Source organism: Gorilla gorilla, chromosome 19, assembly GCF_029281585.2.
Source record: "Gorilla gorilla gorilla isolate KB3781 chromosome 19, NHGRI_mGorGor1-v2.1_pri, whole genome shotgun sequence".
Taxonomy (NCBI): Eukaryota; Metazoa; Chordata; class Mammalia; order Primates; family Hominidae; genus Gorilla; species Gorilla gorilla.
The window spans coordinates 36,589,906-36,606,223 of NC_073243.2; the positions used below are offsets into that span (position 1 = coordinate 36,589,906).

Below are 16,318 nucleotides of genomic sequence, written 5' to 3' on the forward strand. Positions count from 1 at the left end.
TGCATTGGTCCAAAAAATTAGGAAAAATTTTAAGAAAGAAAGCCGAAAGTGAAAGAAACAACAAGTAGCTTAAAAGAATTAAAATATATGCATTTAACCCTTTCGGTTTCCTACTTGGGAATCTGGATTTGTACATAACCCACATTTATGGGTAATCATGTGGATCTGTGTTGGGAGAAAGGTCATTATGCCTTTACTTGGAAAGCAAAGGAAGAAAGTCAGGAAAATTTAAGTAATTATTGTAATGGTGGTTTGTAAGATCTATAGGTGACCTTAGGTATCATATAGTACAATGTAAATGTTATAAATGCAAAGAACAAGAACTGATAGCATGATTCTATTTTTAGAATTAAAAAATTCTATTTTTAAGTGCATATAATGTATAATTATATATAGTGTAAGCATTTAAAATAATAAATATATAACACAAATTTTACAAACATACATACCCCTAAAGTATTAACAGTAACCACCCTTGTTGAATACATTAGAGAAGAAGCAGTGGGGTGAGTAGGGATACTCTTACTTTTCATCTTTGTAAATATTTATATGGCTTGAAAAAATTTTACAATGTTAATGTATTCCTTTTGTATTTTAAAAAACTGAAATAATTTTAACAAACAAAATATCTTCCTTTACTACCTTCATTTCACAGGTAAGAAAGCTAACCATATAAGTTACATGTCCAGGCTCACAGAACTTAGTGGGGCAGCAGGATTAGAACTCAGGCTGGCCTACTGTTTTACAGCATTCTTATCTATACACTTCAGGGCATTTGCATAGATTGACATTGTTAAATAAGCCTTAATTGAGATATCTGGGCTATTAATATTGGGGAAGATCGTAGGGAATAACGCTTTTTAAAATTAACAATAGGGCTAATTCTCTTATGACCAAATTTGACATTCACTCTCCCTCAGTTAGCTAACTTTTTATTGTCATGTTTCTAGAACAATACATTGAAAAGATGTTAAAGATAAAAAAGATTATGGATAATGTGCTTGCCAAGCAGAAAGCAGAAAGGGATGATCTGGCTAAAAAATACAGGTGAGTAGAAAAAGAAAAAAAAAGAGTGCTTTTGAGTTTCTAGAATTTATCCATTTTTAGCTGCAATAGTTGTCTAGAATTTCTTAAGAATACAAACACTGCTTGGGGCCAAATAATGACTTTATGAGGTTGTCTAATCTGTTACTACCATGGAAAATTATACTTCCCAGAAAGGTATTTTTCTACACTATTACTTGGAATAGTCAAAAAAGAACATTTCGGTATCTTAAAAAGTTGTCTACAGTGGAGAATTTTATGAAAGCCTTTCTGGTTGTGAATCCCACAGGCAAATTTATTTCTTTAGCACACTCAAATTTTCTACACTAAAAAATGTTTCTTTTTTGCTGTCACAAACGTCCTTCTAAGCAGTTGATCAATCAGTTGATTAATTTTGTGTTTTATTGTATTTCTAAAATCTCAAGGTCCTTAAAGAGTTTTATCCTGATTATATTGGTTATATACCTCTTCTCATATTTTTTTGTGAAAAAAATGTTACATGTTTTTTTCTTGTTTGGGCATTATTTTTTATTAGTTTTTAATAGGCTTAGCTACTTACACTCCCTATTCTTTATTCACATTCAGTTTTCTAAATATGTCCTTATATATTCTTCTCCTATAATCATTTAATGTCTATTACATATTCAATTTTTTTCTGAACTTATTTTAAAAAATCAATTTTCTGTTTTTATTTTTAATCCCCATTTTGCCTTCTTCTCCAGTGAATAGCTAACACAAGTTCCCTTCTGTTTCCTCCTTGTTTTCCTGTCAATATAAAGCAGTGAGCTTATATAACCTACATATGGGTAATTTTAGGGGACTTTGGAGAGGCTTGCTTGAATTTCCTTTAGTGTCCTGTGGTTAACAATGTGCTATACCTGGAATTTTCAAAAGTTCCTGATCAATTGGAGTTTCAATATGTAAATTCTTATTAATATTGCTATAAGACTTCACATCTTGGTGTGGATAATCTAAAGTTTTGTGTCTGAACTCCTTGTTTCACATAGTTTTAAGTTTGGTATTATGTATTTCTTTTGCATTTTATGCTACCAGTTGTTTGCTAATCTGAATCCTTCTTGCTGACTTTTTCACTTATGTATACTACTTATTTTAACATCCAGTCTGCTGGGAGTTTAGTATCAGCTCTAAACCTTGATAGGAGAGGCAAGATATATCTATATTATTGCTTTTCCTTAAAACAGCAGCTCTTAAACTGTGGTCCAGGGACCCATGGTGGGGTTCCTGAGACCATTTCACAGGATCTGTGAAGTCAAAACTATTTTTTAATAATAATAGTAAGATGTTATTGCTCTCTTGCTCTCATTCTCTCATGAATGTACGGTGGAATTTTTCAGACGCCACATGATATATGATAAAGCCTGATAGAATGTGTTGTGTATTCTTTTGTTTAAAAAGTTTCTCAGTTTTAATTTCTAAAACAGTAAATACTGATAGATATTCATATACACAAAAGCTGTTTGGGTTCCTCAGTAATTTTGAAGAGTACAAGTAGTTCCCGAGACCAAAAAGTTTGAGAACCACTGAAAACAAAGTGTCCAATAATCTGAAGGTCAGGGTGGGATTGGTGGGCATAATCAAAAGACAAAAGTATGAAGATGTGAAAAGCCATTTCCTCTTTCTTAGTCCTCAAGGTCTTGAGAAATTCAGTTTGGGGAAGACACACAGAATGGTGCTTTCCTCGGTAGTCCCTCTGGACTTGGAAGTGTCTTCATACAGGTTCAAAATACAACTACAGTAATTACTTGGGGAACTAACTTTTCTCAGGTCTAGCTGAAGTATGATTATTCACAAAACAATCTTGTTCTTCCAAAGCTAAGAGAACCTGAATAGAACTTTCAAACTGTACTTACTAATAAACAGGTAAGCAAGCCCCAAATTTAAAGAACGATGGCTCTCCTTAGCCACCAATTGCTACCTTCCAACCAATGACTAAATAGATGTTTAGATAGATGATCCAAGTTTTGTTTGTCTTTTAGAGTTGACTCCCAATTGATAATAATTATATGAATATAAAATCTTGATAACCTTACTGTCACCTCCTTAAAAAAAGGGCACACTTAGTTAAATAAAGGAATCAGTTTCCTCTCAAAGGAAATATTTTGCGTCAACAGGCTGCAGGTGGTCAGATTAAAAAAATCAAAGGCAGTAAATTGCACAGGCATAGTTTTGTGTATTTTAAAGTGATTAAAATTTGGAGACAAAGTATCTTTAACCTCTAAGTGACCGCTTTGAAAAGTTTTCTGCTGTTATTGCATTTTTTCTCTTTCTGTTTCTTCCTATAGGGTATCCATAGAGTCATTTAAGCATGGAGCCCTGAGAGAACAATTGGCCAACTTGGCTGCAAGACAGAAGAGCCTTTTAGTTGTGGCAAAAAAACAGAAAAAAATAAGCCTGAAAATTCAAAACTGTAAGAATGTTACATCATTGCCTTGTCTTAGTTTAAGGAAGCTCCCACCCAGATCAGAAATCTCTAGTGAAAAGGACAGCCAAGAGCTCACTACTCTGGAAAATTTAGAGCATCCCCAATCAGGTTCACTTTCTCCTGTTTCTGGAAGCATGCAGGAAACACAATTGTCTCCGGAAACTTGGAACTACAGCCAAAATACCAACGTTTGTCTAAATTCAGAGGCAGTGAGAAGGGGAGAATTTTCTGGAAATGATATGAATTCTAAACAAAATGTCAGTGATTGTACCTTGGATGGTTTTCCAAAATCCAGACATTCAGATGGCACAGAGAAGAATAAATTACCATCCCAACCTGTTGCTTTTATTGGTCAAACAGAATATTCACAGAAAGAGAATGATCTTACAGAAGCTACCGACAAAGACCATGAATTCTATGTTCCTTCCCCAGTAATCGGCAAATTAAATATTTCAGAAACTGCAAGTGTCCTTGCCGAAAATGCTGCCCATCCATCAAATATTATTTGTGATCAGGACCTTTCCAATTATGATCCCAAAAGAGGAAACAGAAAAACAAGTTCCCAGCAATCACCTACAGGGGCATCAGAATCTCTGGCACATCAAGGGATTGCTGTCTTAGGCAGTGATACAGTGCATCAGATGAAACCATATCTTAAAAAACCAGTTTCTGTTGTTCCATGTGCAGATGACAGTCAGATCTCCTCTTCCTCTGGATCTGGGCAACAAGATACAATAAAAAAGCCTTTAAACTACAGTACAGCTCCTAAAAAGAAATGTATTCAGATAAAAGATTTGATATTACTAGGAAGAATTAACCCAGGAAATAACATTCTGGAATTCAAAACACAGGTATTCTATATTTTTTTCTCTAAAATCATGCAAATTTTATAAATGAGTAAATGTTGCTGTCACATAATATAGACATTTAGCTCTGATTAGGGAAATGGGGTTTTGCTGAGCTTCCTGAATGGAGGGACACAACCATTGTATTCTTAGCAAGTGAATTCATATTTCTGGAATTGCCCTGATACATTTATTTTTATTTTACTTTTTTTAATTTTAATTTTTAAGTTCCAGGATACATGTGCAGGATGTGCAAGTTTGTTACATAGGTAAATGAGTGGCATGGTGGTTTGCTGCACCTGTCAACCCATAACGTAGGTATTAAGCCCAGCATGCATTAGCTATTTTTCCTAATGCTCTCCCTCCCCCAACTGCACTCCCCAACAGGCCCCAGTATGTGCTGTTCCCCTCCCTGAGTTCACGTGTTCTCATTGTTCAGCTACCACTTATAAGTGAGAACATGCAGCGTTTGGTCTTCTATTCTTGTGTTAGTTTGCTGAAGATAATGGCTTCCAGCTCCATTCATGTCTCTGCAGAGGACATGATCTTGTTCCTTTTTATGGCTGCATAGTATTCCATGGTGTATATGCACCACATTTTCTTTATCTGGTCTGTCATCAATGGGCATTTGGGTTGATTCCATGTCTTTGCTATTGTGAATAGTGCTGCAGTGAACATACATGTGCATGTATCTTTGTAACAGAATAATTTATATTCCTTTGGGTATATGCCCAGTAATTGGATTGCTGGGGCAAATGGTATTTCTGGTTCTAGATCTTTGATGAATCACTACACTGTCTTTCACAATGGTTGAACTAATTTACATTCCCACCAACAGTGTAAAAGCATTCCTATTTATCTGCAACCTCGCCAGCATCAGTTGTTTCTTGACTTTTTAATAATCGCTGTTCTGAGTGGTGTGAGAGGGTATCTCATTGTGGTTTTGATTTGCATTTGTCTAATGATCAGTGATGTTGAGCTTTTCTTCGTATCTTTTTTGGCCATATGAATGCCTTCTTTAAACCTGACAAAAACAAGCAATGGGGAAATGATTCCCTATTTAATAAATGGTGCTGAGAGAACTGGCTAGCCATATGCAGAAAATTGAAACTGGACCCCTTCCTTACACTTTATACAAAAATTAACTCAAGATGGATTAAAGGATTGGAGGTTCCAAGATGGCCGAATAGGAACAGCTCCAGTCTACAGCTCCCAGAGTGAGCGACTCAGAAGATGGGTGATTTCTGCATTTCCAACTGAGGTACAGGGTTCATCTCACTGGGGCTTATCGGACAGTGGGTGCACCCCACGGAGTGTGAGCCAAAACAGGGTGGGGCATCACCTCACCAGGGAAGTGCAAGGGGTCCAGAATTCCCTTTCCTAGCCAAGGGAAGCCATGGCAGATGGTACCTGGAAAATTGGGACACTCCCACCCTAATACTGTGCTTTTCCAATGGTCTTAGCAAATGGCACACCAGGAGATTATATCCTGCACATGGCTTGGAGGGTCCCATGCCCACGGGGCCTCACTCACTGCTAACGCAGAAGTCTGAGATCGAACTGCAAGGCAGCAGTAAGGCTGAGGGAGTGGCGTCCGCCATTGCTGAGGCTTGAGAAGGTAAACAAAGTGGATGGGAAGCTCGAACTGGGTGGAGGCCACCGCAGCTCAAGGAGGCCTTCCTGCCTCTGTAGACTCCACCTCTGGGGGCAGGGCATAGCTGAACAAACAGCAGCAGAAACTTCTGCAGACTTAAACGTCCCTGTCTGACAGCTTTGAAGAGAGTAGTGGTTCTTCCAGCATGGAGTTTGAGATTTGAGAACGGACAGACTGCCTGCTCAAGTGGGTCTGTGACCCCTGAGTAGCCTAACTGGGAGGCATCCCCATTAGGGGCCAACTGACACCTCATACTGCCGGGTGCCCCTCTGAGATGAAGCTTCCAGAGGAAGGATCAGGCAGGAACATTTGCCATTCTGCAATATTGGCTGTTCTGCAGCCTCTGCTGGTGATACCCAGGCAAACAGGGTCTGGAGTGGACCTCCAGCAAACTCCCAACAGACCTGCAGCTGAGGGTCCTGACTGTTAGAAGGAAAACTAACAAACAGAAAGGACATCCACACCAAAACCCCATCTGTATGTCACCATCATCAAAGACCAAAGGTAGATAAAACCACAAAGATGGGGAGAAACCAGAGCAGAAAAGCTAAAAATTCTAAAAATCAGAGCACCTCTTCTCCTCCAAAGGAATGCAGCTCTTCACCAGCAATGGAACAAATCTGGATGGAAAATGACTTTGACGAGTTGAGAGAAGGCTTCAGACAATCGGTAATAACAAACTTCTCCGAGCTAAAGGAGGATGTTCGAAACCATCGCAAAGAAGCTATAAACCTTGAAAGAAGATTAGACGAATGGCTAACTAGAATAAACAGTGTAGAGAAGACCTTAAATAACCTGATGGAGCTGAAAACCATGGCACGAAAACTACGTGGTGCATGCACAAGCTTCAGTAGCCCATTCGATCAACTGGAAAAAGTATATCAGTGATTGAAGATCAAATGAATGAAATGAAGCGAGAGGAGAAGTTTAGAGAAAAAAGAGTAAAAAGAAACGAACAAAGCCTCCAAGAACTATGGGACTATATGAGAAGACCAAATCTGCATCTAATTGGTGTACCTGAAAGTGACAGGAGGGAGAATGGAACCAAGTTGGAAAACACTCTTCAGGATATTATCCAGGAGAACTTCCCCAACCTACCAAGGCAGACCAACATTCAAATTTAGGAAATACAGAGAACACCACAAAGATACTCCACGAGAAGAGCAACTCCAAGACACATCATTGTCAGATTCACCAAAGTTGAAATGAAGGAAAAAATGTTAAGGGCAGCCAGAGAGAAAGGTCAAGTTACCCACAAAGGGAAGCCCATCAGACTAACAGCAGATCTCTTGGCAGAAACTCTACAAGCCAAAAGAGAGTGGGGGCCAATATTCAACATTCTTAAAGAAAAGAATTTTCAACCCAGAATTTCATATCCAGCCAAACTAAGCTTCATAAGTGAAGGAGAAATAAAATCCTTTACAGACAAGCAAATGCTGAGAGATTTTGTCACCACCAGGCCTGCCTTACAAGAGCTCCTGAAGGAAGCACTAAACATGGAAAGGAACAGCCAGTACCAGCCACTGCAAAAACATGCCAAACTGTAAAGACCGTCGATGCTAGGAAGAAACTGCATCAACTAACGAGCAAAATAACCAGCTAACATCATAATGACGGGATCAAATTCACACATAACAATATTAACCTTAAATGTAAATGGGCTAAATGCTCCAGTTAAAAGACACAGACTGGCAAATTGGATAAAGAGTCAAGACCCATCAGTATGCTGTATTCAGGAGACCCATCTGATGTGCAGAGACACACATAGGCTCAAAATAAAGGGATGGAGGAAGATCTACCAAGTAAATGGAAAACAGAAAAAAGCAGGGGTTGCAGTCCTAATCTCTGATAAAACAGACTTTAAACCAACAAAGATCAAAAGAGACAAAGAAGGCCATTACATAATGGTAAAGGGATCAATTCGACAAGAAGAGCTAACTATCCTAAATATATATGCACCCAATACAGGAGCACCCAGATTCATAAAGCAATTCCTTAGTGACCTACAAAGAGACTTAGACTCCCACACAATAATAATGGGAGACTTTAACACCCCACTGTCAACATTAGACAGATCAACGAGACACAAAGTTAACAAGGATATGCAGGAATTGAACTCAGCTCTGCACCAAGCAGACCTAATAGACATCTACAGAACTCTCCACCCCAAATCAACAGAATATACATTCTTCTCAGCACCACATTGCACTTATTCCAAAATTGACCACATAGTTGGAAGTAAAGCACTCCTCAGCAAATGTAAAAGAATGGAAATTATAACAAACTGTCTCTCAGACCACAGTGCAATCAAACTAGAACTCAGGATTAAGAAACTCACTCAAAACCACTCAACTACATGGAAACTGAACAACCTGCTCCTGAATGACTACTGGGTACATAACGAAATGAAGGCAGAAATAAAGAAGTTCTTGGAAACCAGTGAGAACAGAGACACTACATACCAGAATCTCTGGGACACATTTAAAGCAGTGTGTAGAGGGAAATTTATAGCACTAAATGCCCACAAGAGAAAGCAGGGAAGATCTAAAATTGACACCCTAACATCACAATTAAATGAACTAAAGAAGCAAGAGCAAATTCAAAAGCTAGCAGAAGTCAAGAAATAACTAAGATAAGAGCAAAACTGAAGGAAATAGAGACACAAAAAACCATTCAAAAAATCAATGAATTCAGGAGCTGGTTTTTTGAAAAGATCAACAAAATTGATAGACCGCTAGCAAGACTGAAAAAAGAGAGAGAAGAGTAAAATAGATGTAATAAAAAATGATCAAGGTTATATCACCACCAATCCCACAGAAATACAAACTACCATCAGAGAATACTATAAACACCTATATGCAAATAAACAAGAAAATCTAGAAGAAATGGATAAATTCCTGGACACATACACCCTCCCAAGACTAAACCAGGAAGAAGTTGAATCCCTGAATAGACCAATAACAGGCTCTGAAATTGAAGCAATAATTAATAGCCTACCAACCAAAAAAGTCCAGGACCAGATGGATTCACAGCTGAGTTCTATCAGAGGTACAAAGAGGAGCTGGTATCATTCCTTCTGAAACTATTCCAATCAATAGGAAAAGAGGGAATCCTCCCTAACTCATTTTATGAGGCCAGCATCATCCTGATACCAAAGCCTGGCAGAGAAACAACAAAAAAAGAGAATTTTGGACCAATATCCCTGATGAACATCGATGCAAAAATCCTCAATAAAATACTGGCAAACCAAATCCAGCAGCACATCAAAAAGCTTATCCACCATGATTAAGTCGGCTTCATCCCTGGGATGCAAGGCTGGTTCAACATATGCAAAACAATAAATGTAATCCATCATATAAACAGAACCAAAGACAAAAACCCCATGATTATCTCAATAGATGCAGAAAAGGCCTTTGACAAAATTCAACAACACTTCATGCTAAAAACTCTCAATAAACTAGGTATCAATGGGATGTATCTCAAAATAATAAGAGCTATTTATGACAAACCCACAGCCAATATCATACTGAATGGGCAAAAACTGGAAGCATTCCCTTTGAAAACTGGCACAAGACGGGGATGCCCTCTCTCACCACACTTATTCAACGTAGTGTTGGAAGTTCTGGCCAGGGCAATCAGGCAGGAGAAAGAAATAAAGGGTATTGAATTAGGAAAAGAGGAAGTCAAATTTTCCCTGTTTGCAGATGACATGATTGTATATTTAGAAAACCCATCGTCTCAGCCCAAAATCTCCTTAAGCTGATAAGCAACTTCAGCAAAGTCTCAGGATACAAAATCAATGGGCAAAAATCACAAGCATTTCTATACACCAACAACAGACAAACAGAGGGCCAAATCATGAGTGAACTCCCATTCACAATTGCTTCCAAGAGAATAAAATACCTAGGAATCCAACTTACAAGGGATGTGAAGGGCCTCTTCAAGGAGAACTACAAACCACTGCTCAACGAAATAAAAGACGACACAAACAAATGGAGGAACATTCCATGCTCATGGGTAGGAAGAATCAATATCGTGAAAATGGCCATACTGCCCAAGGTAATTTATAGATTCAATGCCATCCCCATCAAGCTACCAATGACTTTCTTCTCAGAATTGGAAAAAACTACTTGAAAGTTCATATGGAACCAAAAAAGAGCCTGCATCACCAAGACAATCCTAAGCCAAAAGAACAAAGCTGGAGGCATCACGCTACCTGAGTTCAAAGTATACTACAAGGCTACAGTAACCAAAACAGCATGGTACTGGTACCAAAACAGAGATATAGGCCGGGCACGGTGGCTGACGCCTGTAATCCCAGCACTTTGGGAGGCCGAGATGGGTGGAGGTCAAGAGATTGAGACCATCCTGGCTAACACGGTGAAACCCCATCTCTACTAAAAATACAAAAAAAAATTAGCCAGGCATGGTGGTGGGCGCCTGTAGTCCCAGCTACTTGGGAGGCAGAGCTTGCAGTGAGCCGAGATTGCGCCACTGCACTCCAGCCTGGGTGACACAGCGAGACTGTGTCTCAAAAAAAAAAAAAAAAAAAACAGATATAGACGACCAATGGAACACAACAGAGCCCTCAGAAATAATACCACACATCTACAACGATCTGATCTTTGACAAACCTGACAAAAACAAGAAATGGGGAAATGATTCCCTATTTAACAAATGGTGCTGGGAAAACTGGCTAGCCATATATAGAAAGCTGAAACTGGATCCCTTCCTTACACCTTATACAAAAATTAATTCAAGATGGATTAAAGACTTAAATGTTAGACCTAAAACCATAAAAACCCTAGAAGAAAACCTAGGCAATACCATTCAGGACATAGGCATGGGCAAAGACTTCATGACTAAAACACCAAAAGCAATGGCAACAGAAGCCAAAACTGACAAATGGGATCTAATTAAACTAAAGAGCTTCTGCACAGCAAAAGAAACTACCATCAGAGTGAATAGGCAACCTACAGAATGGGAGAACATTTTTACAATCTACCCATCTGACAAAGGGCTAATACCCAGACTCTACAAAGAACTTAAACAAATTTACAAGAAAAAATCAACCCCATGAAAAAGTGGGTGAAGGATATGAACAGACACTTCTCAAAGGAAGACATTTATGCAGCCAAAAAACACATGAAAAAATGCTCATTATCACTGGCCATCAGAGAAATGAAAATCAAAACTACAATGAGATACCATCTCACACCAGTTAGAATGGCAATCATTAAAAAGTCAGGAAACAACAGGTGCTGGAGAGGATGTGGAGAAACAGGAACACCTTTACACTGTTGGTGGCACTGTAAACTAGTTCAACCATCGTGGAAGACAGTGTGGTGATTCCTCAAGGATCTAGAACTAGAAATACCATTTGACCCAGCCATCCCATTACTGAGTATATGCCCAAAGGATTATAAATCATGCTGCTATAAAGACACATGCACATGTATGTTTATTGTGGCACTATTCACAATAGCAAAGATTTGGAACTAACCCAAATGTCCATCAATGATAGACTGGATTAAGAAAATATGGCACATATATACCGTGGAATACTGTGCAGCCATAAAAAAGGATGAGTTCATGTCCTTTGTAGGGACATGGATGAAGCTGGATACCATCATTCTCAGCAAATTATCGCAAGGACAGAAAACCGAACACTGCATGTTCTCACTCATAGGTGGGAATTGAACAGTGAGAACATTTGAACACAGGGTGGGGAAAATCACACACCGGGGCCTGTCATGGGGTGGGGGTGGGGGGAGGGATAGCATTAGGAGATATACCTAATGTAAATGACGAGTTAATGGGTGCAGCACACCAACATGGCACATGTATACATATGTAACGAAACTGCACGTTGTGCACATGTACCCTAGAACTTAAAGTATAATAAAAAAAATTTTTTTAAAGGTGGATTAAAGACTTAAATGTAAAAACCCTAGAAGAAAATCTAGGCAATAGCACTTGGGGCATAGGCACAGGTAAAGATTTCATGATGAGATCGCCACAAGCAATTGCAACAAAAGCAAAAATTGACAAATGGGATCTAATTAAACTAAAGAGCTTTTGCACAGCGAAAGAAACTATCATTAGAGCGAACAGGCAACCTACAGAACGGGAGAAAAGTTTTACAATCTCTCCACCTGACAAAGGTCTAATCCAGAATCTACAAGGAACTTAAACAAATCTACAAGAAAAAAAACAAATGATCCTATTAAAAAGTGAGCAAAGGACAAGGACACTTCTCAAAAGAAGACATTCATGTGGCCAAAAAACACACCAAAAAAAGCTCAACATCACTGATCATTAGAGAAATGCAAGTGAAAGCCACAATGAGATACCATCTCATTTCAGTCAGAATGACGATTATTAAAGTCAAGAAATAACAGATGCTGGCGAGGTTGCAGAGAAATAGGAATGCTTTTACACTGTTGGCGGGAATGTAAATTATTTCAGTTCTTTAAAAATTTTTAGGCTTATTGTATGGCTTAGCTCATATCCTGAAGAATGTTCCATGTGGAATTGAGAAGAATATGTATTTTCCTGTTGTTAGGTGAAGTTTTCTATAGATGCCTGTTAAGTCTAATTGGTTTATAGTGCCTTGTTAAAGTCTTCTTTTTCCTCACTGATCTTCTGCCTGTTTGGTCTATATGGTAGTGCCCCCTTATATGCAGGAGCTATGTTCCAAGAACCCTAGGGGAAGCCTGAAACCACAGATAGTCCCGAACCCTGTATATACTGTTTTTTTTCTATATATACATACCCATGATAAAGTTTAATTTATAAATTAGGCACAGATTAACAATAATAATAAAAGAAATGATTATAACAGTATGCCAGCATCACTACTCTTTTGCTTTGGGATGTTATTAAATAAAGATTACTCAAACCCAAGCCTTGCAATCTGATAACCTAGATTTCTACCAAGTGACTGATGGGCAGGTAGCATATGCAGTGTGATTACTCTTGACAAAAGGATGATTCACATCCTGGTCAGGATAGAGTGGGACAGTGTGAGATTTCATCACACTCCTCAGAACATTGTGCAATTTAAAACTTGTGAATTGTTTATTTCAGGATTTTTTTTTTTTGAGACGGAGTCTCACTCTGTGGCCCAGTCTGGAGTGCAGTAGTGTGATCTCCGCTCACTGCAAGCTCTGCCTGCCGGGTTCACGCCATTCTCCTGCCTCAGCCTCCCGAGTAGCTGGGACTACAGGCACCCGCCACCACGCCTGGATAATTTTTTTTTTTTTTTTTGTATTTTTAGTAAAGACAGGGTTTCACTGTGTTAGCCAGGATGGTCTCGATTTCTTGACCTTGTGATCCACCCGCCTCAGCCTCCCAAAGTGCTGGGATTACAGGCGTGAGCCACCATGCCCGGCCAAGAATTTTTTATTTAATATTTTCCAACCACTGTTGACCATGGAAAGTGAAATTACAGATAAGGAGACTATCATACGTTATTGAAAGTGGGATATCGAAGTATTTTACTGTTGAACTATTTCTCCCTTCATTTCTGTTAATTTTTATTTCATGTGTTTTCATGCTGTTTTGTGTTTTAAGTGCATATATGTTTATAATTGTTATATCTTCCTGATGCATCGAGCCTCTTAGCATTATAAAATGTCCCCCATCGTCTCTTGTAACAATTTCTCTTTTAAGATCTAGTTTGTTTGATATTGTATAGCCATTCCAGCTTTCTTATGGTTGCGGTTTATATGATATACTTTTTCTATCCTCTTACTTTCAATTTACTTGTCTCTTTGAATCTAAAATCTGTCTCCTATATGCATTATATAGTTGGGTCTTATTTTTTTTAGTCCAGTCTGATAATCTCTGCCTTTTGACTAGGTTGTCTAATCCATTGACATTTCATATTGTTATTAATATTGTTGGATTTATGTCTTCTATTTTATTTTTTGTTTCAATATACCTCATATCTTTTTTTCCTCTGTACTTCCTTTATTGCTTTCTTTTGCAATCGGCGAATATTTTCCAATGTAGAATTCTAATTTCTTTAATGACTTTTCATCATATTTTTTGAGTTGTGCTTGCAGTAGCTGCTCTAGGACTCAACATTTTCACTTATCAGAATCAGCTTCAGATTCATACTAACTTAATTCCAGTAAAATATAGAAATGTTACTTCTGTAGAGCATTATTCCTTTTCCTTTTTATATTATTGTTATACGTATTATGTTTATAAATTTATAAACCCAACAATACATTGATGTAATTATTGCTTTGTAAAATTTTGTGACTTTTAAAGAAGCTGATAGAAGAAAGGAAAGCAATACATATTTATAGCTTTTGTTATACCTACCTTCTTATTTATCCTTTCTGGATTGTTACATTTATTTTTGTAGATTTGAGTTACCATGTGGAGTCATTTCCTTAGCCCAATAAAGCTTTGCTCCCACCTACCTCTTTTGTGCTACTGTTGGCAAATATATTACATTTCTATAAGTTATAGGCCCAGCACTAACTTCTGTATCTATCGTTTTTTATAATTGCTTTTTAAAATCTGTTGAGACAAAAAGAGAAGAAATATGCATTTATACTGTCTTTTATAATACATAATTACCTTTACTGGTACTGTTATGTTTTTTCATGTGGATTCATATTAGCCTATAGGGTCATTGGCTTTCAACCTGAAGAATTCCTTTATTATTTCTTGTAAGGCAGATCTCTTAGCAACCAATTTTCTCAGTCTCTCAGTTTTTGTTTATCTGGGAATGTCTTTATTTTGCCTTCATTTTTAAAAGATCGTTTTCCTAGATATAGGATTCTTAGTTAATAGTTTTTTCTCTGTACACTTTGAATATGTCATTCCACTGCTTGTGGCCTCCATTGTTTGATAATAACACAGCTGTTAATCTTCTTGCGTTTCCCTTGTAAATGATGAGTTATTTTTCTCCTGCTGCTTTTAATATTTTCTCCTTGTCTTATGACTTTTGATATTTTTACTATGTGTCTGTGGATCTCTGCATTTATCCTACTTGAGTCATTGAGCCTCCTGAATGTGTAGATTAATGCTTTTCAGTAAGTTTGGTAAGTTTTTTTTTTTTTCTTGTTGTTGTTGTGACACAGCTTTGGTCTTGTTGCCCAGGCTGGAGTGCAGTGGTGCAATCTCAGTTCACTGAAACATCCACCTCCCAGGTTCAAGCGATTCTCCTGCCTCAGCCTCCCAAGTAGCTGGGATTACGGGAGCTTGCCACCATGCCCAGCTAATTTTTGTATTTTTAGTAGAGACAGGGGTTTCACCACGTTGGCCAGGCTGGTCTCAAACTCCCGACCTCAGGTGACCCACCTGTCTCAGCCTCCCTAAGTGCTGGAATTACAGGTGTGAGCTACCGTGCCCGGCCAGTTTGGGAAGTTTTTAGGCATATATTTCTTCAAATATTTTTTCTGCTTCTTTTTCCTCTCCTTCATTATGCATATATTGGTATGCTTAATGGTGTTCCATATTTCTCTGAGACATCTTCATTTTTATTCTCTTTTCTTTGTCTTGCATACTCTGTATCAATATCTTCAAGTTTACTAATTCTTTCTCTTGCCAGTTTAAATCTGTTGAGCCTCTTTGGTAAACGTTTTATTTCAGTTATTTTATTTTCCAACTCCATAACTTCTATTTGGTTCTTTTTAAATAAATTTTTCTTTTTTATTGATATTCTGTATTTGATGTGACCTTGTCATCATTCCTTACTTAATGTCTTTAATTATGGTTTTCTTTAGTTCCTTGAACATATTTATAATGGTTATTTTGAAGTCTTTGTTAAATCCAGTGTCTGGTCACTCTCACAGGCAGTTTCTCTTGTCTGTTTTTTTTCCCAGTGTGTGTGTCATACTTTGCTGTTTCTTTGTATGTCTCATAACTTTTTGTTGGAACTGGACATTTTAGACAATGCATTGTAGCAACTCTACCCCACCTTCTCTTGGACTTCTTATTGCTATTTGCTTGTTTGTTTAATTACTGGCTAGATTGTTTTAGTGAAGTCTGTTTCAGTGAAGTCCCCACTTCAGTGCTAAACTTCCAATGTTGAGCCTCAGGGACTAAAGCCTTGGCCACCTCTTTCCCTGACCTCCCTGACCACCCATGGCTCTTAAGCTCCACTTATTGCCCATTGACTGTTTTATTGTTTTCAACAATGTCCTAGGGGGACAAATTGCTTTACAGACTAATCCAAGCAAAGGTGGGCTCCTTTGAAGGGATAGTTCCCAAGGTCAGTGTTTGAAGTTTATTATGAACCTAGGAAGGCTCCTGCCAGCTCTTTTCCCAGTTGTCTCTTGCAAACTCGCCTGCCTACAGCTTAGCCTACAT

General features: G+C 38.0%; 1 protein-coding gene across 10 annotated transcripts in view; it reads left to right on the forward strand.

The window, feature by feature from the left end:
* The window catches only part of ANKRD31 (ankyrin repeat domain 31), a 184,938-nt gene that overhangs the window by 144,719 nt on the left and 23,901 nt on the right, over positions 1-16,318 (forward strand). For all 10 annotated transcript variants that reach the window (XM_055367816.2, XM_055367815.2, XM_055367812.2 and 7 more), the window contains 2 exons: positions 951-1,047; positions 3,348-4,338. In XM_055367816.2, the coding sequence (XP_055223791.2) occupies positions 951-1,047; positions 3,348-4,338 (1,088 nt within the window). The remainder of the gene's footprint in view (positions 1-950; positions 1,048-3,347; positions 4,339-16,318) is intronic.